Source organism: Myxocyprinus asiaticus, chromosome 43, assembly GCF_019703515.2.
Source record: "Myxocyprinus asiaticus isolate MX2 ecotype Aquarium Trade chromosome 43, UBuf_Myxa_2, whole genome shotgun sequence".
Classification (NCBI taxonomy): Eukaryota; Metazoa; Chordata; class Actinopteri; order Cypriniformes; family Catostomidae; genus Myxocyprinus; species Myxocyprinus asiaticus.
Window position 1 is genome coordinate 34,660,109 of NC_059386.1, and position 24,373 is coordinate 34,684,481.

Here is a 24,373-nt window from a genome sequence, read left to right on the forward strand (position 1 = left end):
TTTGGGTGTGAGATACAAAAATCCCTTTTAATAGCTCAAAAATATACTTAACTAACATTTAGTCATTTAGTAGATGCTTTTATCCAATGCGACTTACAAACGAGGAACATAGCAAGAAATTTGTCATACAAATTGCAGCTTGAGGGAAACTTGCAAGATTTTAAGTTGTACATTTTTGTTCAGAAAGGAATGGTGGACTAGAAGTGCCACCTAAATAAAATGAATAAATGAAATATAAATTTATTGATTCAAATGTATAAATGAAAATAAATATTTTTAACTGACAAATAAATTGACATTTAAAGCTGTTTGTTTAATTTGTAAAGTAGTAAATATAACAAAATAATAAATTAAATATCTATTTAAATAGACGAATGAATAAACATTTGAAACTATTTATTTAATGTTTTAAAATGTCAAATCTAACAAAACAATGAGTCAAGAAAAGCAACTGAAATGCATTTTAAATTATTTATTAAATAGTTTAATGTTATTTTTAACTACATTTTAAAACATGAATTAAACCGTTCAAAATATATTTATTGTCAATTTAAAAATGTAATTATATTGTTGGTATATTTAACTTTAAAGCATGAATTAAACAAAAAGATTTAAAAGTGACTTAATTTTTCCATTTAAAAATTGATTTATTTTTATGTTCGAATAATTCGATTGATAATCGATTTCTTCATTTCATTTTTAAGTGGCAATTCTAGTCCTAGAATACCAGAAATACAATCCAAATCATAACACTCAATTTGTTCTCTTTGTTACAATACTTTATAATGTGTAAATAATCACATTTGGAGTATTTAGAGGAATATTTCAGCTCTGTAGTTCCATACAATGCAAGTGAATGGTGGCCAGAATTTCGAAGCTCAAAAAAGCACATAAAGGCGGCATTAAAGTAATCCAGTTGACTTCAGTGGTTTAATCCATGTCTTCAGAAGCATTATGATAGATGTGGGTGAGTAACAGATCAATATTTAAGCCATGTTTTACTATAAATCTCCACTTTCACTTTCCAGTAAAAAGGACTTCAATACTGATCTCTTTCTCACACACACCTATAACATGGCTTCAGAAGACATGGATTAAACCACTGGAGTCGTATTGATTACTTTTATGCCTTTTGTATGCTTTTTTTTTAGCTTCGAAGTTCTAGCCACCATTCACTTGCATTGTATGAAACTACAGAGCTAAAATATTCTTCTAAAAGAAAGAAGAAAGAAAGTCTCACACATCTGGAATGTCATGAGGGTGAGTAAATGATGAGAATTTTAATTTTGGGGTGAACTATCCCTTTAATTTTATAGAACATTATTATTTATTATAGTTTTCTTCCAGGACAACCTTGAACGTGGTTTTATTCATGCGTCCTTCACAAAGACGAATCTGCCTGATTCCAGCCTTGCTGAAGCACCCCCAGGTCATCACTGATCCTCCACCTGGTCGTCTAATGGTTAGACGGAGACCCGGACAGGCCTTCAAGCCACAGTGTCACGCACCCACTGTGAAATTTGGTGGAGGATCGGTGATCATCTGGGGGTGCTTCAGCAAGGCTGGAATCGGGCAGATTCGTCTTTGTGAAGGACGCATGAATCAAGCCACATTCAAGGTTATCCTGGAAGAAAACTTGCTTCCTTCTGCTCTGACAATGTTCCCCAACTCTGAGGATTGGTTTTTCCGGCAGGACAATGCTCCATACCACACAGCCAGGTCAATCAAGGTGTGGATGGAGGACCACCGTATCAAGACCCTATCATGGCCAGCCCAATCTCCAGACCTGAACCCCATTGAAAACCTCTGGAATGTGATCAAGAGGAAGATGGATGGCCACAAGCCATCAAACAAAGCCGAGCCGTTTGAATTTTTGCGCCAGGAGTGGCATAAAGTCACCCAACAGCAATGTGAAAGACTGGTAGAGAGCATGCCAAGACACATGAAAGCTGAGATTGAAAATCAGGGTTATTCCACCAAATACTGATTTCTGAACTCTTCCTAAGTTAAAACATCAGTATTGTGTTGTTTATAAATGAATATGAACTTGTTTTCTTTGCATTATTCGACGTCTGAAAACACTGCATTTTTTTTTTTGTTATTTTGACCAGTTGTAATTTTCTGCAAATAAATGCTCTAAATGACAATATTTTTATTTGGAATTTGGGAGAAATGTTGTCAGTACTTTATAGAATAAAACAAAAATGTTCATTTTACTCAAACACATATCTATAAATAGTAAATCCAGAGAAACTGATCATTTTGCAGTGGTCTCTTAATTTTTCCCAGAGCTGTATATATTTATATTAACAGCTTGGTTACTATAATTGTATAGGGTCAGTAAAGACCAGAGATATGTAATTTTATTTATTTATTTATTTGCGCTTCAATAAATAATTTTTATAATTATTTCATATTTATATATGTAAGTTTACTATCACATGATATATTTATTTGTTTTTTTACAAGACAGATGAGTACTATATTCATGCAAATAAATACTATATCAAGTTGATTTGCTGTGTGACAATGGCGAATTGTCAGTATTCCACATACATATTACACATGTTATTTCTTACTCAAGGTGGCGCTGACAGTGATTGACTTGATTTACATTTTACATTGATATTTGACGAGGAAGCTACAGGGAAGTAAACTATAGCAAGTGTAACACATGAACACTATGATTTGACTATTGTCATTTGGGTGTACTACTGAAATTATATAAGTTGTGTGTCTATTTAGACTCAAAAAATACATATGTGTAGCCTATGTGTAAATTATGTGTAGATTATGTGCAGCTCAATATGTGTTTGACAGCCAGTTGCGTCTAATGAAATTTCAGTGTGGAAGTAATGAATCCAGTTGATATAGTATCTCATTGATATATGATCAAATAAAACATCAAAATCAGAATATGTTCTCTTCTATTTTATTCTTATTGTCTTGAAAATGCTTTGAAAATTTGACACTGTCTGGGCATTTTGTTGATCCATTTGTGATATATACATGATCTGAGTATGTAATAATGTTTGATGAAACACCCATGCATTTAAGGGTTAAGAGGTGTCTCCCCGCAACCCCCCCCCCCCCCCCCCGATGTTGCCTATAAACTAAGTATGCTTCTATATAATTGAAGTACAAAGATCTATATAACTGGAGTGAAGCAGAGACTCGAAAAAGCGAACGCGTAAATGATGCTCGATTGAGTGACCTTGTCAATTGTCTTTCCGGGCTTTCCGTAGCCGCAGCTCTTATCCGCTCCAGAGAGCGTTTCATTTTAACATGTAGATATGTTGTAGTTGTTTTATAATTAAATAAAAATGTCGTCGAAAGGGATGTCGAGAGGTTTTTACTTTAACACTGTACTGTCTCTGGCGCGCTCACTGGCCGCTCATCGACCCGCGCCGATCGACAAGGTGAGACTTTTACTTCCTGTTAGCATCAGGAGCTAACCGCTAACACAACCAAAACAAACCACATAACGGATGTTATATGTGATTTATAAAGCTTTTACGTACATGTATGCACTAATGTTGATGTTCAGCCATTCAAACCAGCTCACATAAGCGTTATAAAGTCGTTGTTTTTCCCAGTATAACCTGTTTACACCTAAAAACGCGAATTAGAAGTAAAGATATTAAATTAAATTAGATTCAATCCTGTACATATATGAAGTTTAATCTAATTTAATTACAATAGTCAAGCTAATAATTGCTTGTTTGGATGACTTACTGTTTGGTTACCAGTGTTGGGTTACTCTTAAAAAAGTTATTAATTACTAACTACTAATTACATCATCTACAGTGTAATTAGATTACTGTACTAATTACTCTGTCTGAAAAGTCATTGCATTACTTATTACTAATTACTTTCTAAAACCCTGATCAACCTCGACCAGATGAAAAATACAAGAATAGACATGAAAGTGTTCTTTGAATTCTTTCACATAAATCATATAAAATTAAATAAATTATTCATGAACTGGCCAAAGAATTTAAAGGGGCAGCGTTAAATTAGAAAACATATATTTTAACATTAGATGTTAAATTTCGATTTTAAATTCACTATTGTTTGATATTGAATTGTTCTATAGTCTATACAGTATTTAACGCAATTACATCAGAAGTAACTAATTAAATTACTGAAAAATTAAGAGTAATCACTTACTTTATTTTTTCCAATGAAAAAGTAATTTAATTACAGTAATTAATTACTTAGTAATGCATTACACCCAACACTGTTGGTTACAATACAGATTCAGATGGAACAGTCAGTTACAGTGTGAGAATATACATTTCATTTAGATACATTTTTTCTTTCTATTCTTTACATCCCAGTGCCACAAAACCAGTCTGGCTTGGTCTTTTCTTTTTTTCAATACGTTATTAATATCTGACATGACGCGAAAAACAAGAAAGGATTTTGACAGGTTGGACCTGTATTGAAAAGTGCCCAATGTTACGTGTGACTCTGAGAGCAAAATAATGTTGTCAGATACACTGGAACAACATTCCCTGTGTCCAGTTTTTATAAAAGCCACATCAATATTTACTGTGACATGAGTAACCTGTTATTTAGCACAGAACTAAATCTGGTCAAGATTTACTTGTTTAACTAAAATCACCTGACACCCTGGTGCCATAAAAGTCTTTTAGTTTTTGCATGTGATATTCAGGTGTCTGTTGTACAGAGTTTTGGGCATTTTTTTTGACATTGTTTAACTGGTATTCTTATAATTTCTAACCTCCTGAGACCCAGCGTCAACATGCGTGGACATTACATTTTGGCTTCGCTAGAGGCTATGCATAATTTAATTTAATTTAATCTGACTGATCTCAGTTCAGGAGACTCTAGGCTGTCAGTAAAGGGTTAAACTTTCGACACACCAAGTCATGTGACAAAACAACGGCGCTGATCTCAGCTGAGTTTTTCTTTGGGAGAATCGCCAACATAACTACATTTGGTAAGAAACCTCATTTAGTTTTTATATTAAAACCTGTTTGAGTCAAAAGATTAGAGTCTCTAGTTTCATTCGATATGCTATTTTAATCAGTTGATCATGAAACGGCACGCTGTTAAACACAATGACCACGTACATGGACTGTAGGCTCATTTTCCTTAAAATATCTTAATTTCACTATGCATTATCACATTGAGAATCAATGAATGCTTTCATAGGCTTTATATGGAGTTAGGATGAAAATAAGGTGCATTTCGAACTGTTCTGAGATCAGTGCAGACAGACAGCACACTGGAGGTTAAGTCATTCACTAAATAGGGAGCAAGGGAGCATCCTATAGCTCTCTATGCATCTAAGTGTATTCAATCCAAACTTCCTATCAAAAGTTCAGTTTCAGGCTGCAGATGATGTTTGGATCACTCAACATGTTTGACATACATGGGACAATGATAATCAGTACATAGATTCAGAATTTATAATATCATTTTATTTTAACATGATTGACAGTGATTGGATGATGCTGGACATTACTTTGAAACAGAATTAATTATGCTAATTTCTGACGTGATGTCTGTAACATTTCAAAAACATGAATAACCAACACGTCTGGAAACATAATACACCAATTTGGGAAGAAAAAAAAATTGGACTTTCTATATCTTGGTATTATTTAAAATTTTACAACTTAGTTCCACTGTCCACATATGTGAACACACATTTTTAGGAAAACTATTTGCTCTAGGAAAATATATTTTTTATTTTTTATGTTTATTAGGTGCTACTAGTTACAAATCTAAAAGGGGAATGGAAAAAGCACACAGTAGTCATGCAGGGGTCTCAGGAGGCTAAAGGAAACTTCTGTGTAATTTATTATAATACAGAACCAATGTGTTATTTTCCCTGACTACAGCAGTAGTATGTGGTAATATGCAGAAGTATAGGTAATAAAATTCCTTATTACGTGTCATGTGGAAACTTTTGTGTGTAATTATTATGCACATTTATTATGCTTGCCATAACCAACATGATGGTGGACAGACTATGCATTGCACATATAACCACATACAACCCAAATTCAGAAAAAGTTGGGACAGTATGAAAAATGCTAATAAAAACAAAAATGAGTGATTTGTAAATTATATTCACCCTTTGCTACAGTATATTGAAAGCACCACAACTACACATTATATGATGTTTTACCCTGTACATTTCATTGTTTTTTTTGTTTTTGTTTTTTTAAATGTACTACAGTAATTTCAAATCAGATGATTGCAACATGACTGTCCAAAAAGTTCTTCTAATAACACTTATTAAGCATTTAGTCACTGAAGACACAAGTTTGTTAAGATTAGAAAGTGGAATTTTCCCCCATTCATCCATTATGTTGGTCTTTAGCTGCACAATTGTACGGCGTCTTCGTTGCCGTATTGTGCGCTTCATAATGCACCACACATTCTCAATTGGAGATGGTCAGGACTGCAGGCAGGCCAATCTAGCCTCCTCACTCTCTGCTTACACAGCCATGCACTTGAAATCCAGCCAGTATGTGGTTTGAAGTTGTCCTGCTGGAAAATGCAGGGACGTCCCTTGAAACGACGGTGCTCAATGGTAGTATATGTTGCTCCAAAATGTGTACATATCTGTCTGCATTCATGGTGTTCTCACAGATGTGCGAGCTACCCATGCCATGGGCAATGACATACACCTGGCACATACAGACACTGGCTTTTGGACCTGACACTGATAACAGCTTGGATGGTCCTTTTCTTCTTTGGCCCAAAGAACACAAAGGCTGTGTTTTTCAAAAACTATTTGAAATGTGGACTCATCGGACCAAAAAACACAGTTCCACTGTTCTGCTTTCCATCTAATATGAGACCGAGACCAGAGAAGTCTGCATCACTTCTGGACAGTGTTGATGTATGGCTTCTCCTTTACATAGTAAATTCTTAACTTGCATCTGTGGATGCAGCGGCAAGTGGTGTTTACTAAAGTAACCTCAAACCCATGTTCATGATATCCATTACAGGTGAATGATGTTTTTTCAGACAGTGATGTCTGAGGGATCAGAGATCACACAAATTCAGAAGTGGTTTTTGTCTTGCCCTTTACGCACCGAGATTTGACCAGATTCCTTTAATCTTTTAACTATATTGTGCATTGTAGAGGGTGAAATGCCCAAAATCCTTCCAATTTGTCTTTGGGGAACATTGTTCTCAAAGTGCTGGATTATTTGCTGAAGCATCTGATGGCAAATTGACAAGTCTCAAATGATCCTTGCTCTTGAAGGACTAGGCTGTTTTTGGAGGCTCCTTATATACTATGACACGATTGCCTCACCTGTTTAACACCTCCTGTTTCACATCGCCTTTAATTGTTATTAGTCTTAAATTGCCCCTGTCTCAACTTTTTGGAGCATGTTGCAATCATCTGATTTGAAATTACTGTACATTTTCCAAAAAAACAAAAACAAACAAACAATGAAATTCACAAGGTAAAACATCATATAATGTGTAGTTGTAGAGCTTTCAATATAGCAAAGGGTGAATAAAATTTACAGATCACTCCTTTTTGTTTTTAATTAGCATTTTTCATACTGTCCCAACCTTTTCGGAATTGGGGTTGTAGAAGTGCACATAAAATGTTTAATTAGATATTTATTACACCAGTAAAGGCTAATGTTCTAAATTGGATTGCACTGGCTCTCATTGCTTTTGTATGATAAAAGTGGCACATTTAAATACATTTCAAAATATATTTGTGAAATATAGGTCCAGAAGCTACAATGCATGTGTCCTGTGGACATCCGGGGTGTTTTCCAGCTGGACGAGAGAAGGAGAGATGCTGTGATCGCCCTGGGCATCTTCCTAGTAGAGTCTGACCTGCAGGTACTGCCTTATTATTCAATGACTATGGGGAACTACACATGCGGTGTAGTTATTGAATCTTATGTTAATCAAAGCAAATTTGTTTGTTGTGTTTTTGAGCAATATTGGTCTGTGTTACTTACTTAGTTATCTATTTACTTCTGCAGCACAAGGACACTATCGTCCCCTACTTGTTGGGTTTGCTGAAGGGATTGCTAAGGGTGCAATGGATCGAAGAGAGCGCAGAGAGGAAAGGAAGAGGTCTGTATTTTTAGGAGCTTTCCTTTTTTCCATTTTCTTTATCCCTGCTCATATCATGTGTATCTCCATTCTTGCGTTGTCAGAAACACTCCCTGTTGCAGAGAATTTCTCCTTCTGTTTGGTGACGATGCTCTTTGATGTCGCTCAGATGGACGAGTTGAAGAGAATCCAGGTGTGTTCAGTGATGGCGATGATGATGTTTGTTACAAGCAGAACCAATCTAAACCAATCCAAATTTACTTTTCAAATTTTAACCAACAGCATTGTCCTAAAAATGTAAAGATTAATGAATAATTTGGTTTGGAAACTTCATTTCTCACCATGAAACAAAAGAGATAAGAATGATATGTGTATTTATATATTAATGCATATATGTGTGTGTTTGTGTGTGTGTATTTAGTTCCATTTCCTGTCTTTTTCAGATTTTGGAGGCTGTAATGAATCTCATGCAGGTGCTTCAGGAAACATGTCAGAACACTGAAGGTCAAGATAAAGGTCAGCGCCAAAGCAATATGGCATTCTGAGCGCATTTAACTTCCATAATGCGGCATTTGTCCCAGAGAAACAGAATATTCTGAGGGAAATAATGCAGGACGGGACTCATGATTTTGGCTAAGATATTTATTTGTTTATTTCACCTCGCCCACAGCCTTGGCGGTGTCATCAAAATATTTTTAGAGGCAGAAAAATAAGTCGTTTAGAGGCAGAAAAAGTTATCGAATATTGACAAGATTATGAAAGCAGGCGTTTTTTCTGTAGAAAAATGTGCTTGAAAAGACCAGAGACATTTATTAAGAAAGCTGTCTCTGTTATTACTCTATCACAATTTGACTCACCAGAGTACCTGTGTAAATACACCATGCCCTGTCTGCTTGGCGTGGTGCGAGCCTTCGGCCGCTACAGCAACACTGAAGAGCCGCTGCTGTCCAAGCTGTTCCCACGGGTGACCCCTCAACTTTTAGGCACAGGAGAGGTGGAGGTGACCCGACGGCGATCCTTCAACGATTTCCGCTCCATCCTGCCCAGCTCCTTCCTCACTGTTTGCCAGAGTGACTCTCTACGTCGCAAAACCAGCAGTGTTTCCAGCATCTCACAGCAGGTACCAGGACTGATTTACACTTTCCACCATCAGGGGGCGCATGCATCTTGAAAATGAGAGTGTGCCCAATGATCAAAAACATTAGATAAACAAGATATATTTCACATTTTAGAAAAAGCACTAGTATTGTCAGTTATTTGACTTAGTATATAGTTGTTTTATAGCATTTGTTGAAATGAAAGATTATGCTTGGTTAGAACCAATGATCGACTGTTTGTGATGATGTCTCTTAGGCCAGTCCGGAGCGTGCCGGACTTCCTCCGAGTTCTCCTGCTGACCCCTCTGCTCCTTACTTTGAAGGTGATTTTAAAAATAAAACAGCAATGTCGAATCCGACATTTGCCGCATGTCTTTTCTGTCTTTATCAGTAAAACTTGGCAAAAATACCCTTAAAAATTTAGAATAAAAAATGAGTAAAGCTTGATGTCTGATGTTTCTTTTGTGGTAAGTATTGTAAAAGGACTTTGTGTGTGTGTGTTTGTTTGTGTTATTTTGTTTTTTTTTTTACTTTTATTTGTATTTTGTTGTGTTTTATTTTGTTCCTGTAAAAGGTTTTCACTTTTGTTCTTTTTTGTTCTTTGTCTTTTGTTTTGTTGTGGGTTTTTTCTTGTGTTTTGTTGTGTTATTCTGTTTGTGTGTGTGTGTGTGTGTGGTTTTGTTTTTTATGTTTTGTTTTGAATTATTTTGTTTTGTGTTCTGTCTTGTTTTTTTATTTTTTTGTTTGTTCTGTTGTTGTGTTTAGTTTTGTCTTCTGTATTTTTCATTTTATTATGTGTTTTGTCTTGTTTTCTGTGTTTTTTATGTTTGCTTTTATTTATATTGTTTTGTGTTCTGTCTTGTTTTTTGTGTTTGTTTGTGTTTTTTGTCTTCTGTCTTTTTTGTTTTATATATCGTTTTGTGTTCTGTCTTATTTTTTGTGGTTTTTCCTTTAGTTTAGTTTTTTGCTTTTATTTATTTTGTTTTGTGTTCTGTCTTGTTTTTTGTGTGTGTTTTTTTTTTTTTTTTAGTTTAGTTTTTTTGTTTTGATTGTGTTGATGTGTTGTGTTTTTTTGTTTTAGTTTGCATTGTGTTGTTGTTTTTTGTTTTGTTTTGTGTTCTGTCATGTTTTTTGTTTTTTATGTTTTGTTTGTGTTTTTTGTTCTGTTTTTTATTGTGTTTTTTTGTCTTTTTCGTTTATATTGTTTTGTGTTCTATCTTGATTTATTGTTTTTGTTTGTTTTATGTTGCAATAACTCAGTTTTACAATATGCACATAATATGTTATTTACCCAATAACGACATGTTCCTGGAACAACTTTCCTATAAAACAAGTATAGCTCTAACCCGAAAGCAAACCATATTTCTAAAATAATTGAGCAGTGATTGATAGGCTTGTTGTTCTATTTCCTAACTCAAATCCTGATCTCCTTTTCAATATACCCTACCTATTCAATTTGTGGCCTGTGATTGGTGTAAAGGCATGTTGATCCAGGAACATTTATTAATTCCTACTACCTTCTGTCGAGCTATTATCATAACTTAATGTGTGCTGGTTTGATGGATTATAACTCAGTCTTGGTCCGGCAGGTTCATATCTACCTGACGGCAGTACTGTGGATCCAGACTACTATTTTTCCACCATAAGCTCCAGTTTCTCTGTCTCACCGCTCTTTACGGGCAGCAACAGTACAGAGTTTGATGTACCGCTGGATTTACTGAGACATCTTCTGCAAATGGTCAGTGCCAGTAGTAAGCCAGTCATATAATACCATAGTACCTTCAGCTACTGTACGTCAGGTTTCATCTTAAGCTGTGCTTTTATCAAGTACTGACTTTCCTTTCTCTTGTCTGATAGGTCGAGCAGTTTGTGTCAGAATCCTTTTTGAAGACACTGGATCAGACTATGGTTGGAGTTCTGGAGGTAACTGTGCCGATTTGGAAACTTCTGCTTTATGTTTGTTTTGTTAAAAAGACTGTCTTTTGATTTGTGGGCATTTGCTCTTCATTGCAGTTGAATCCAGGTGCTAATCTGTTCTACAAGACCTTCAGTGATCCTCTATATCTGGCTGTATTTAAAATGTTGAGGGACACCTTATACTACATGAAAGGTAAACATGTTCTTTTAACAGGGTGTGAAAAACCTCCCTGGTCATGAAAAACCTGGAAATATCAGAGAATTTTTTAGCAAAAAAGTCATAAAAATGAATAAGAGTGATTTTGATAGCAAATATATATTTTTGCAGTTTTTCTCTGCTGTAAAATGTTTCATGATCTAGATATTGCTCTTGTGTAGAGTAAAAATACAGCAAGCCATAGTGATGTCTGATTCGTCAGTGAATCGTTCTTTTGAATGAGTCTTTTGAAAAATCTGTTGTGTTGTTTGTGCAGACCTGCAGACGTCATTTGTGAAAGAGGTTCATGATTTTGTTCTGGAGCAGTTCAGCAGCAGTCAGTCGGAGCTGCAGAGAATCCTGCATGACGTGGAGTATCTGCACAGCGAGTTAAACCCGCTCAAACTGCGCTGTCAGGCCAATGCTGCCTGCGTCGACCTCATGGTGTGGGCCGTCACAGAGGAGCAGGGTGAGACTGAGGGAATTTCTATATCATGTGCGTCATGTATGTAATGCAACAAATCTAACCTTTCGTTTGAATGGTTGTGTCTGTCAGGTGCGGAGAATCTCTGCACGAAACTGTCGGAGAAACTGCAGTCCAAGACGTCCAGTAAGGTCATCATCGCACACATGCCCCTCCTCATCTGTTGTTTACAGGTTTGTACAGAGTTCTGCCCCCTTCTCACAATATCCTGAAGCAATGCAACTAAACAACCCTTTTGCATCCAATGAACACGTCTTACTAGTTCCAAAAAGATAAAAACACCTTAAACTCTGTGGGCGCGGCCAGGAGCGTGTAATAAGTTTATGATTACCATATAAAAGTCCCTGGATCAACAAGTCAGTCATGTGTGATTCCATTTGAAAGCTTAGAATCTGAACTTTTTACAGAACTCGATCACTTTTGCATTTATGTTACTTTAAAAAAAACAAGATAAGACCTGAAAACCTCTGCTTCGCAAATGAGCGCCACCAAAAAATGAACCAGATCTGAAGGTTTAAAGCACCATAAATGTAGTCCCTATTACTCATGCGCTATATTCCAAGCCTGCTGTAGTCATTCGGTTTTTACGTCGTTATTCAGCGCAGCTCCAAATCTCATTCACAGCCGCATTCAGATTAAAAACTCAAAACACCATAGATGATCACGTACATCATAAGCAAACGGCACTCTACTTTGAATATGCAGGAAAGAGGTATAAATGTGTTTTTTGGTGTGTTACAGGGTCTCGGAAGGTTGTGTGAGCGTTTCCCAGTGGTTGCTCACTCTGTCACCATGTCTTTGAGAGACTTCCTGGTTGTGCCCTCACCTGTACTTGTTAAACTCTACAAGTACCACAGTCAGTACTCTACAGGTGAGATCTATCCCACGCATTCTCATGGATACTTTATGATTTTCAGGTTAACGCTTTCTTTTTTTTAATTCACGGTGTACATCAAAAATCATCGACAAACAGTAAGTTGAGATAAAGAAACAGTCAGATTATCAATGTAAGCAGTAGTTTGAGCTCCATTCCCTCATAAACAGGAACTGGAGAGATCAAAATCCATGTGACCAATGAGCATTCTCAGTCTACATTCAGCTCTCACTCCAGTAAGAAGAGTCAGCCGTCCATGTACGAGCAGCTCCGAGACATCTCCATCGACAATATCTGCAGGTAAACATCATCTGCCGCTTTAGAAATGTGTTCAGATGAAAGCCATGAATCCTAATTCATATGCGATCCATCCTGTACAGAATGTGAGATTAGGCATGCTGCGTTCCAGATCATAGTACGTTAAAACTAATATGCCAAAGATGTCCAGATGGACTACTATTTCTGTTAGATTTTGTAAGTGTACATCCATGTATGCTTTTTGGGCTGTTATTGCCTATATACCCTGGACTGGTTTGCAAAAGTTGCATTATTAAGCAAAATTATGACGTGGTATGCCGCAGTACTGCTGAACTGACTTACTTCGTATTTAAAAGTGCATACTTTATCATTGGTAGCACAGTATGTACTTTTTAATACTTATTAGAATTACAGGTTTACAGATTGTGTTTTAACAAATGACATTTTACACTAATGTAGGCCACTGTTGAAACAATTCATCTGTATACTGTGTGTGTGTGTGTGTGTATATATATATATATATGTGTGTGTGTGTACAGTATATATACACTGATCAGCCACATCATTAAAAACACCTGTCTAATATTGTGTAGGTCCCCCTCGTGCCGCCAAAACAGCGCCAACCTGCATCTCAGAATAGCATTCTGAGATGATATTCTTCTCACCACAATTGTACAGAGTGGTTATCTGAGTTACCGTAGACTTAATCAATTTGAACCAGTCTGGTCATTCTCTGTTGACCTCTCTCATCAACAAGGCGTTTCCGTCCACAGAACTGCTGCTCACTGGATGTTTTTTTGTTTTTGGCACCATTAAGAGTAAATTCTAGACACTGTTGTGTGTGAAAATCCCAGGAGATACCAGGGTTTCCGTTAGCAGTTAATTACCGGTTTTGACCGTTAAAAAATCCAAATGTTTGAAATTGTCGGACACACTGAACAGGAAGCGTCAGCAACCTTTTTAGTTCATGCCACAAGTGTACAGCATGATGATATCCCAGTGATCACGGAGAGTTTTAACTTTCCCGAAGCTTGTGAATTCCTAATCTGCGAGCGCACCGCATTGGATCCCACACATTGGCAAAAAGCAGCCTGCGTTATTCCCGTTATTCCTTATACCCGCGTCTCATGAAAAAGAAGCTATAATGAACAAATGTTTATCGTTCATTTGACTTGATTGTGTGTCATTATTATATTGCATTATTATGCATAGTCCATCGCGTTAAAAATAGCGCAAAATAAACAGCGAAATGAGATGACCGGATTTTTTTACAATTTGTCTGGCAAAGTTTATCATTCCAGGACACGTTAGCCGGCACCAAAATTTCTTAGCGTAAACTTTGAGATATATATATATATGGTATGTTTATATAGAGTAACAATCAGTATGTTTTTGACTTTTTGTACATGGTTAACCATTTGTGAAATAGACTGGGGACAGATACTATTTAATAAATCACTTGTTACTAGTAGCTAATAAGTTACTAGTTACTAGTAAGTAACCTTTCTTCAAATTATTTTCAAATCTAGGTGTTTAAAAGCAGGCTTATCTATGGACTCAGTCATTGTGGAGGCTTTTCTCGCCAGTCTTTCCAACCGTCTGTACATCTCCCAGGAAAATGACAAGTATGTTATTGAATGAACTGAATTTACTATTTAGTAACTTAGTAACGATGGCAAAAACAAGTTTCAATCGATAAATCACATCTCTTCCCTTTATACATTTCTGTCTTAACCAGCTATGATTGTAAACTGACATTTTGTCGGCATCTTGTGTTCTGTGTCTGTTGCATTGCATTGAGTAGCTCCGCCCACAGTTACATTTCATTAACCCAATATTCCCCTCCACATACTGTGTAGTAAAAATCACATATGTTGTGATTGGCCATAATTTTGTACTATGGAAGTATATTAATGACAAATGTTTTTATAACAAAAAAGTGCACTGAATTGAGTTAATTGAAAAATAAATGAATTGCATTAACAGTGCTTGCATTGGGGGGCCTGAGTAGCTCAGTGGTAAAATACACTGGCTACCACCCCTGGAGTTCGCTAGCTCGCTAGTTTGAATCCCAGGGTGTGCTGAGTGACTCCAGCCAGTTCTCCTAAGCAACCAAATTGGCCCGGTTGCTAGGGAGGGTAGAGTCACATGGGGTAACCTCCTCGTGGTCGCTATAATGTGGTTCGCTCTCAGTGGGGCGCGTGGTGAGTTTAGCGCGCTTGCCGCGGTGGGTAGCGTGAAGCCTCCACACACGCTATGTCTCCGTGGCAACGCGCTCAACAAGCCATGTGATAAGATGCGCGGGTTGATGGTCTCAGACGTGGAGGCAACTGAGATTCGTCCTCCGCCACCTGGACTGAGGCGAATCACTACGCAACCACGAGGACTTAAAAGCACATTGGGAATTGGGCATTGGAGAAAAAGGTGAAAAATCCCCCCCCCCCCCCCAAAAAAAAAACAAAAAACAGTGCTTGCATTTTTGGGTGATGCAATTTCAAATGGTTGTCAATATTTCAAATAAAATATTGATAATATATGTGAAAAAATGGATGGTGAAAGATTATTATTGAAATTTTGTGTGAAACGTTTTCAATTGAAATATTCACAGCTTAAATATACAACCGTATGAAATTGCATCCCCAGAAAATGAATTCAGTAAGTGCAATTCAGTGTGTGCTTTTTCCCAAAGATATATGTCATTAATATAATTCCATACTTTACTCAGTATTTTGCTTTTAGTGAGGTACAAAAAAATGACTTGATGCTCAGAACATCACGTTGCACCTAGTTTTAGAGACCATTTTATTGGCCATTCAATAGTTAATAGAAACTCTCAACTCACTAAAGTGCACTTGAAGAAAATGAGCAAACCTGTTGTTTTTTATGTTCTAGGAGTGGCAAATTGTATGAGTACAAATTGTAAAAAAAATTCAGTGTTATTTGTGTCTCCCTCCATCAGAGATGCCCACCTCATCCCCGATCACACCATACGGGCGTTAGGACACATCGCCGTGGCACTGAGAGACACTCCTCGTGTGATGGAGCCCATTCTACAGATCCTACAGCAGAAGTTCTGTCAGCCGCCATCACAGCTGGACGTTCTGATCATAGATCAGCTGGGCTGTATGGTCATCACAGGAAACGTATGGATGCAGTTCTGTCTTTAAAACACACAAACCTAACGTGATAGTCTTGCTTGCTGCCTCACAACACAAATGGTACACTATGAGACTTTGTTGTCTGGTACAACTGTACACTCGCACATTCCTGCTTATAACTGGTGTGATCCAAATCTGTGTCATTATTTTGAGCCCTAACTGATGCACATGACTGTTTTGTTTTTGTGCACTATTTCAAGCATAGCTGGTTTTTGGAGTGACTCTTGCATTCTGTACACACACAGAAGGATAGTTTAGTTTAGTGCATTTAAAGGAATACCTCACCCAAAAATGAAAATGTGGCCATTATTTACTCACCATAATGTCGCTCTAAAACTGGATGACTTTCTATATTCTGTGGAGCACAAAAGGATTTTATTTTTTAAAAGTCTTCACACAGATTTTTACTATAAAAATAGAAATAAATAATTACTGCCTGCTGTCAAGTGCCAAACAGGATTTCTGAAGCCATGCAATTACTTTATAAACAGACCAAAATGTAAAGAAATATTTCAGGTTCAATACAAGTTAAGCTCAATCGACAGCATTTGTGGGATAATATTGATTACCACAAAAATTTACTTTGACTCGTCCCTCCTTTTCTTTAACCCTTTAAGCTAGGATAGGCCCACCATTTAAAAAAAAAATAATAATTGTCAAAATATTAATAACTACAGTCTTGACCAACCCAAAAGTAAGTATCGCTTAGAAGCTCTACTTTACAGTGCATGTAGGCATTATGACCAAAACTGAACAAGTGCTTTGAAAAATAAACAGAACATAAAATATCACATATCATTTCTTAGAGGAGGTGATTATCTTTCTAACGAGCCCACACACAAGGTAATCAGATGCATAGATCATTAGATAATCCACATGAAGCACAATGTTACATATGGCCACCAGGAGATGGCGCCAAATACATGACACAGACTCAATGATGACTCAGATGGCACAGAATGAAACTCATTCTGTGAAATCTCATTATTAAAATCGTGTCTTCATGCTATGCAAACCTTTAGTCATTGTTGTGTTTGCATGTGTAATTAGTTCTTATGTACAATTATTATGTTTTATTTGTTTGGAGATGGTTTTGGACACTATGATAAACTATTTTTATAATGCTATAACTTTTGATTGGTTTGTCGTATCAACACAAACTTTTTCTCAGACACTCTTGACATGATTGGGAACAAAACAAAAGCAGTTTTTCAGAGACACCTTATTTATGAGTTACATAATGTCAAATAAGTACAATTTTGGCTCAGATTTTTGTGATTATTTTTTTTGTTAGGCAGAAAGTCTCAGAATGTATCATAATCTATATCATTAAAAAATGTTAACGTTTTCTTTACAATGATACCAAATACTTGACCCTCCTTGTTTCTTTTGTCAAGTTATAAGCCTTTAATTTTGGGTATGCCACTGAAACAGGAAATCTTTAAAAACACCTTCAAAGCTTAAAGTGTTAAAAAGGCAAAAATTGAAGTTCCAGTGAGGCACTTACAATGGAAGTGAATGGGGACAATTTTTGGAGGGTTTAAAGGCAGAAATGTGAAGCTTGTAATTTTGTAAAAGCATATATAATTATTTTGTTAACTTGTGTATTATTTGAGCTGTAAGGTTGTTTAAATCGTTGTTTTTGCGGGATTACAGGGTTTACAGCATTACGTCGTCATGGCAACAAAGTTGCAAAATTGGATGTAACTACTTAAAAGATGATTAAGCAATTTTATCACACTAAAATCATGTTAACACACATAATGTTTTTGTCTTGTGTCTATACTTTTGAAACGGTGAGTATTTTAATGTTTACGGATTGGCCCCATTGACTTCCATTGTAAGTGCCTCACTGTAACCCAGATTTTTGCTTTTGTTTTAAAGAAAACGTGGGACGCGTCTAAATTAATTTTTGTGGTAATCAGCATTATGCCACAAATGCTGTCATTTGAGCTTAACTTGTATTGAACCTGGAATATTCCTTTAACAGCTTCACAAATCTCTATTTAATAACAAATAAATGATGAGCAGAGTATGCGGCGCCAAATAAAATATGGCAACCACAATGTGATCATATGGCTTCAGATGACTTGGAATATAGGCTAGTGCATGAACGTATTGAATACTTTTACTGTGCTGTATAGGGATTGTTTGATTGGTCAGTGGTGCTAATCTCTCCGCTCTGTTTGTTTCCGGCAGCAATACATTTATCAGGAAGTGTGGAACTTATTCCAGCAGATAAGTGTGAAGGCCAGCTCTATGGTTTACTCCAACAAAGGCTACAAGGATCATGGATACAGGTGATTAATTGGCACTGTTGTCTCTGCTCTTAATTTGCACAATTCATAAGTGCGTTCTCAATGCAGTTTTTATCTTGTCAAGACAAGTATATCTTTAAGCTGTCAGGTAACTCAGTACTGTCTTGTAATTGGTTCAGGCACTGTTCTCTGGCCGTGATCAATGCTCTGGCGAACATCGCTGCAAATCTTCAGACTGAGCAAATGGTGGATGAGCTTCTGGTGAACCTTCTGGAGCTGTTTGTTCAGCTCGGGCTGGAGGGCAAACGGGCCAGTGAAAGAGCCAGTGAGAAGGGCCCCGCCCTCAAGGTACAAACATCGGGCACTGTTTTCTGTCATTATTTACTCATTCTCATGTCTTTACAAACCCATATGACTTTTGTTTTTCTTTGGAAAACAAAATGAGACATTTTTAGAAATATGCACATAGATCTTGGCAGGTTTTACGTCTATGATGTTTAACGTTAAATTATGACAGAATTTTCATTTTAAATTAACTAACGCTTTAACATGGTGTTGAGTAGATACATGACAATAAATAAAGACAATTGCACAAATTGATTGTGACACATAAGAACTTTGACTCCGACCTGCATCATGTCCTGATCCACTTCTTGTCTCAACTTTCTTGTCTCTCTCAACTAAACTGTCAATTAAAGGTCAAACGGCCAACAATAAATAAAATTGACGGACTGCATCGATTAGCAGTGTCTAAGAATATTGCATTGTATAACATTGTATAATAGAGGGGGGCCCGAGTAGCTCAGTGAGTAAAGAAGCTGACTACCACCCCTGGAGTTCACAAGTTCGAATCCAGGGTGTGCTGAGTGACTCCAGCCAGGTCTCCTAAGCAACCAAATTGGCCCGGTTGCTAGGGAGGGTAGAGTCACATGAGGTAACCTCCTCGTGGTCGCTATAATGTGGTTCTCGCTCTCAGTGGGGTGCGTGGCGAGTTGTGCATGGATGCCGCGGAGAATAGCGTGAAGCCTCCACACGCGCTACGTCTCCGCGGTAACGCGCTCAACAAGCCACGTGATAAGATGCGCGGATTGACGGTCTCGGACGCGGAGGCAACTGGGATTCATCCTCCAACACCCGGATTGAGGCGAATCACTACGCCACCACGAGGACTTTGAGCACATTGGGAATTGAGCATTCCAAATTGGGGAGAACAAAAACATTGTATAATAGCATTCACTCTATGGTCCTGTTTATTGTAAAGTAAGAGTGAATGTTGAAATGCAGTGTAGTCTGCTTAATGTTATCAGTCCTTAATAGCATCAGGAAGGATCGTTTTAATCCAAACCAGATCAGTGTTACTGCAATAATGGGATTTGGATTCAGCATTCACCGGTGAAAGCGCTAAAGTGATGAAATGTTTGGCCTCAAAATTTTATTTTTGAGTTATAAAATGCAAAGTTTTCTGTTTGTATATTTAAATAATTCCACTTCTGTTCATTTGTCCTCAGGCGTCAAGCAGTGCTGGTAATTTAGGAGTTCTCATTCCCGTCATTGCTGTGGTAAGTGATGCGCTTTCTGTAATGCTGACAGACATTTTTACAGTGTATTATGGGGTGCCGAAGGCAAATTAAGTGCTTACAAAAAACAAGTTATTCAAGTTTTATCCACCACAAATGGCACCAATTTGTTGTCTCAATGTTTAGTTCATGATTAATATTTCAAGTCAATATTGAAATATATATTTAGAGGTAATATTTAGATTTTAAGCTTTACATTTTAATTTAACATTTATATTTAATAGTTTTTATTTTATTTTAACCATACATTTATAAAAATTAGACGTTTTACAACAGCATTATTTTTAAAAAGCATTTTTAGCTAAATCTGGTGAAGTTGGGCGGCATTTAAATTTTCATTCGTCTTTCGTTAAATTCGTAAAATGTACATTTATATTTAGAGTTAGTGTTTCATTTTTAAGATTTAAATTCTGATTTAAAGTTTATATTTATATTTAATAGGTTTTTTTAAATGTATATTTTTAACAATATATTTATACAAATTAGATGTTTTACGACATGATAGTTTTCAAAAGAGCATATATAACTACATTTGGTAAAATTGGGCGGCACTAAATGTTTAGTTCATTATTTATATTTTTTCGTAAAATGTTAATGTATATTTAGAGTTTATATTTAGATTTTAAGATTTACATTCCAATTTAATGTTTATTTTTATACTTAATAGTTTAAAAAAAAAAATATATATATATATATATATATATATATATATATATATATATATATATATATATATATATATATATATTTTTTTTTTTTTTTTTTAACCATAAATGTATAAATATTTGCCGTTTTATAACAGCTTTATTTAAAAAAAAAAAAGCTAAAATAGTTAAATCTGATACAGTCGGACGGCACAAAATGTTTAGTCGTAAAACTTACATTTATATTTGGAGTTAATGTTTTGATTTTAAGATTTACATTCTGATTTCAAGTTTATATTTATATTTAATAGGTATATTTAATAATTTTTTAACCGTAGATGTATGAAAATTAGATTAGATTTTAAAAGAGCATAATTAGCTAAATCTGGTAAAATTGGTCGGCACTCAAATTTAAATGTGTATTTAGAGTTAATATTTAGATTTAAAGATTTACATTTTGATTTCATGTTTATTTTTATATTTAATAGTTTTTTATGTATTTTTTTTTTAACTATGAATGTATAAAAATTAGCCGTTTTATAACAGCACTGTAAAAAAAAAAGGCATATTTAGCTAAATCTGGTCAAATTGAGCAGCACAAAATGTTAATTTTATTTGTCGTAACATTTACATTTATATTTAGAGTTAATGTTTTGATTTTAAGATTTACATTCTGATTTCACGTTTATATTTATATTTAAAAGGTTTTACTTTTCTTTTTTTTTTCTTTTTTCTTTTTTTTTTTTTACATATGTATAAAAATTTTAGATTTTCCGAGGGAATAATTGTTAAATATATTACAAATATTTAACAATATTAAACATATTTTGGTAAAATTGGGAGCCACTAAATGTTTAGTTCAACATTTATATTTTGCATTAAAATTGAAATGTATATTTAGAGGTCATATTTAGATTTTGAGATTTATACTCTTGTTTTCACATTTATATTTATATTTAAAAGGTTTTAAAAATATATATGTTTTAACCATAAATGTATAAAAAAGGTGCATTGGGAGGCACTGTAAATATTGTTGTTTGCTTTGTGATAAATTGCTTGTTTTTCCATATTTGGATAAAAATGTCTACTAAATGAATAAATGTAATGTTTTCATTGCTATAGCTGACTAAATGAATTTTACATTCAGCACCCCATAGTCTGGACATGCAGACGTAGTTGTTTTTGTTAAAACCTCATTGTGGCATGTTGCTCTTATTGGTTTATCTGATTATTTGTTTTTATCTAATAGCTGACCAAACGTTTGCTGCCCATTAAAGAGGCCAAACCGAGACTACAGAAGCTGTTCAGAGATTTCTGGCTCTATTCAGTCGTCATGGGCTTCGCCGTAGAGGGTTCAGGTCAGAAATGTTTTATTTATAAATCTATATACTTTGTTAATATTTTTGTTTACATTTTTCTACCAACAGATTTCTGTGTAGTAATACTGCCACTTCTACTTAAGTTACTATGTAAAAAATACTCTGAAGACTGATTTTGACAAATCACGCTTTAGGTTTGTGGCCGGAGGAATGGTACGAGGGAGTGTGTGAAATCGCAACCAAATCGCCCCTGCTGACGTTCCCGAGTGGAGAGCCGCTACGCTCTGAGCTGCAGTATAACTCTGCCCTCAAAAACGATACTGTCACCGCAGTAAATATGCTCGTCTTTGCCCTTGTGATAAAGATAGAAAGCCTGATCGTTAATGCTGAAGCTTTCTATTTTCTCTTATTTCTTATGTGAAATCCATGTTTTTATTTGGTGTCTTGCAGGCTGAATTGAATGATTTAAGGAGCACCATCACAAACCTTCTGGACCCTCCTCCTGAGGTCGCTGCTCTCATTAATAAACTGGACTTTGCCATGTCCACCTACCTGCTGTCCGTCTATCGGCTGGAATACATGAGGTATGAAAGAATGCCCGGTCGGATCAGCAGAGATCACTGGTTTTGTCCGAAATTACCCTCCGACTTTTATTTTGACTTGTCAATTTTGTTTCTACATCTCAGGGTGCTGCGCTCCCTAGACTCGGATCGATTCCAAGTGATGTTCCGTTATTTCGAGGACCGAGCTATCCAGAAGGATAAATCAGGTGAGCTACACCATTTAATAATTTCTTAGTGTTTCAATCATTATTTTATGGAGCATGAATGAACTTGTTTCAGTTTTAGTACTTTTTTTTTTTTCCAGTACATTTATTGAATGATTATATGTAAATCCTGGTGTGAATCTGTTCGTCAAATCCTCATATCCAGGAATGATGCAGTGCGTAATTGCAGTTGGCGACAAAGTGTTTGACGTCTTTCTTCAGATGATGGCTGACAAGGTAAATGAAAAAATAATAGCTACCCACGGCAACCCGACAGAAATTGAAACTAAGTGACTGACGAAATGTCTTGCCGTTTTGACGGTTGCGGTTGGTTAAAGCAAAAACTAATTTCTCATATCATATCTTTATTGCTAGCCGAAGACTAAAACCCATGAGGAGGAGTTAGAGTGTCATGCTCAATTCCTATTGGTCAATTTCAACCATATTCACAAGAGAATCCGAAGGGTGGCTGACAAATATCTGTCAGGCCTTGCAGAAACGTGAGTCCTTCTCCATTACACTTAGAACTGATTCCTGACTGAATCGTGTCTTTTATTTAGAAGCGTTCAACAATATCATTCAATCAGAATTTAGGTTTGAAATACCACATCAAAAGATATCAACCTTCATTTTAAAGCATTGTTGTACACAGATTACATAGACTGTCTAAAGCTTTGTTCGCACTGGCAATCAAAATCAGATTCAAGCATATCCGTTTAGTTTAGTTTTTTTCTAATCTGAACAGCAAAAAGCACGTAACATATTAAGCGTCAGGATAACTCGGGTTTACGTCTTTAGAGGTTCTATCTAACCGTACTATGTTTCTTTGTATTTCTTGTAGTTTTCCGCATCTGTTGTGGAGCGGTCGTGTCCTGAAGACAATGCTGGATATCTTGCAGACCCTCTCGGTTTCACTCAGTGCTGTAAGTTACTCTTATTTTGCTCAGATCACTCAATTATCTGCTTTCTCATATGGAGATATTCAACGATTTATTACAGGAGGTGTTTATAAAACACTATTGACCTTAACCTTTCCTGCAGGACATCCACAAAGACCAGCCATATTATGACATACCAGACACTCCATACCGAATCACAGTGCCAGACACGTATGAAGCCAGAGAGGTACTTTTACACCACCCATTATTTTTCACTTGTATTTTGTATTTACCTATTTTATTAGTTTCTATATTAATTTATGTGTTAAAATCCAGTATAACTATAAATAAAAAATTAAAACAAATCTTATTTTTATTACATTTTACTTTTTTAAATATGCTTATTTGACTACTTATTGAAAATGTTGTTATTGCATGTATTGTAGTTTAGTTAGTTGTTAATACTTTATTTATTGATATGAATTAAAAATATTTAAAATGTTTATCTAAAATAAATATATTTGTATTTAATTATATGTATTATTTTATTATTTACTATACATACATTTATATATATATTTTTTTATATTTATATATATTTTTATCTATATACCTGCATATAGTATATATTTAATATTTTTAATGAATATTAGATATGTATACATTTTTATATATATATTTATATATAAATATACACTCACTGGCCACTTTATTAGGTGCACCTGTACATCTGCTTATTCATGCGATTATCTAATCAACCAATCGTGTGGCAGCATTGTAATGTATATAATGATGCAGATACGGGTCAGGAGCTTCAGTTAATGTTCACATCAACCATCAGAATGGGGAAAAAATGTGATCTCAGTATTTTGGACCA

The 24,373-nt window shown here is 35.6% G+C and overlaps 1 protein-coding gene across 2 annotated transcripts in view; it reads left to right on the forward strand.

Annotated features, from left to right (window-relative positions):
- Positions 1–3,246: 3,246 nt before the first annotated feature.
- Positions 3,247–24,373, forward strand: part of LOC127433172 (phosphatidylinositol 4-kinase alpha-like) — a 55,406-nt gene continuing 34,279 nt past the window's right edge. For both annotated transcript variants that reach the window (XM_051684879.1, XM_051684880.1), the window contains exons 1-27: positions 3,247–3,419; positions 7,735–7,851; positions 7,998–8,091; positions 8,175–8,263; positions 8,514–8,586; positions 8,931–9,190; positions 9,424–9,490; positions 10,757–10,905; positions 11,025–11,090; positions 11,181–11,277; positions 11,558–11,749; positions 11,837–11,937; positions 12,506–12,635; positions 12,809–12,938; positions 14,426–14,521; positions 15,856–16,039; positions 18,254–18,354; positions 18,492–18,660; positions 19,821–19,871; positions 21,783–21,891; positions 22,047–22,183; positions 22,303–22,436; positions 22,539–22,621; positions 22,785–22,855; positions 22,994–23,118; positions 23,460–23,541; positions 23,660–23,743. In XM_051684879.1, coding sequence (XP_051540839.1) covers positions 3,324–3,419; positions 7,735–7,851; positions 7,998–8,091; positions 8,175–8,263; positions 8,514–8,586; positions 8,931–9,190; positions 9,424–9,490; positions 10,757–10,905; positions 11,025–11,090; positions 11,181–11,277; positions 11,558–11,749; positions 11,837–11,937; positions 12,506–12,635; positions 12,809–12,938; positions 14,426–14,521; positions 15,856–16,039; positions 18,254–18,354; positions 18,492–18,660; positions 19,821–19,871; positions 21,783–21,891; positions 22,047–22,183; positions 22,303–22,436; positions 22,539–22,621; positions 22,785–22,855; positions 22,994–23,118; positions 23,460–23,541; positions 23,660–23,743 — 3,087 coding nt within the window. In that variant the 5' untranslated portion in view covers positions 3,247–3,323. The remainder of the gene's footprint in view (positions 3,420–7,734; positions 7,852–7,997; positions 8,092–8,174; positions 8,264–8,513; positions 8,587–8,930; positions 9,191–9,423; positions 9,491–10,756; positions 10,906–11,024; positions 11,091–11,180; positions 11,278–11,557; positions 11,750–11,836; positions 11,938–12,505; positions 12,636–12,808; positions 12,939–14,425; positions 14,522–15,855; positions 16,040–18,253; positions 18,355–18,491; positions 18,661–19,820; positions 19,872–21,782; positions 21,892–22,046; positions 22,184–22,302; positions 22,437–22,538; positions 22,622–22,784; positions 22,856–22,993; positions 23,119–23,459; positions 23,542–23,659; positions 23,744–24,373) is intronic.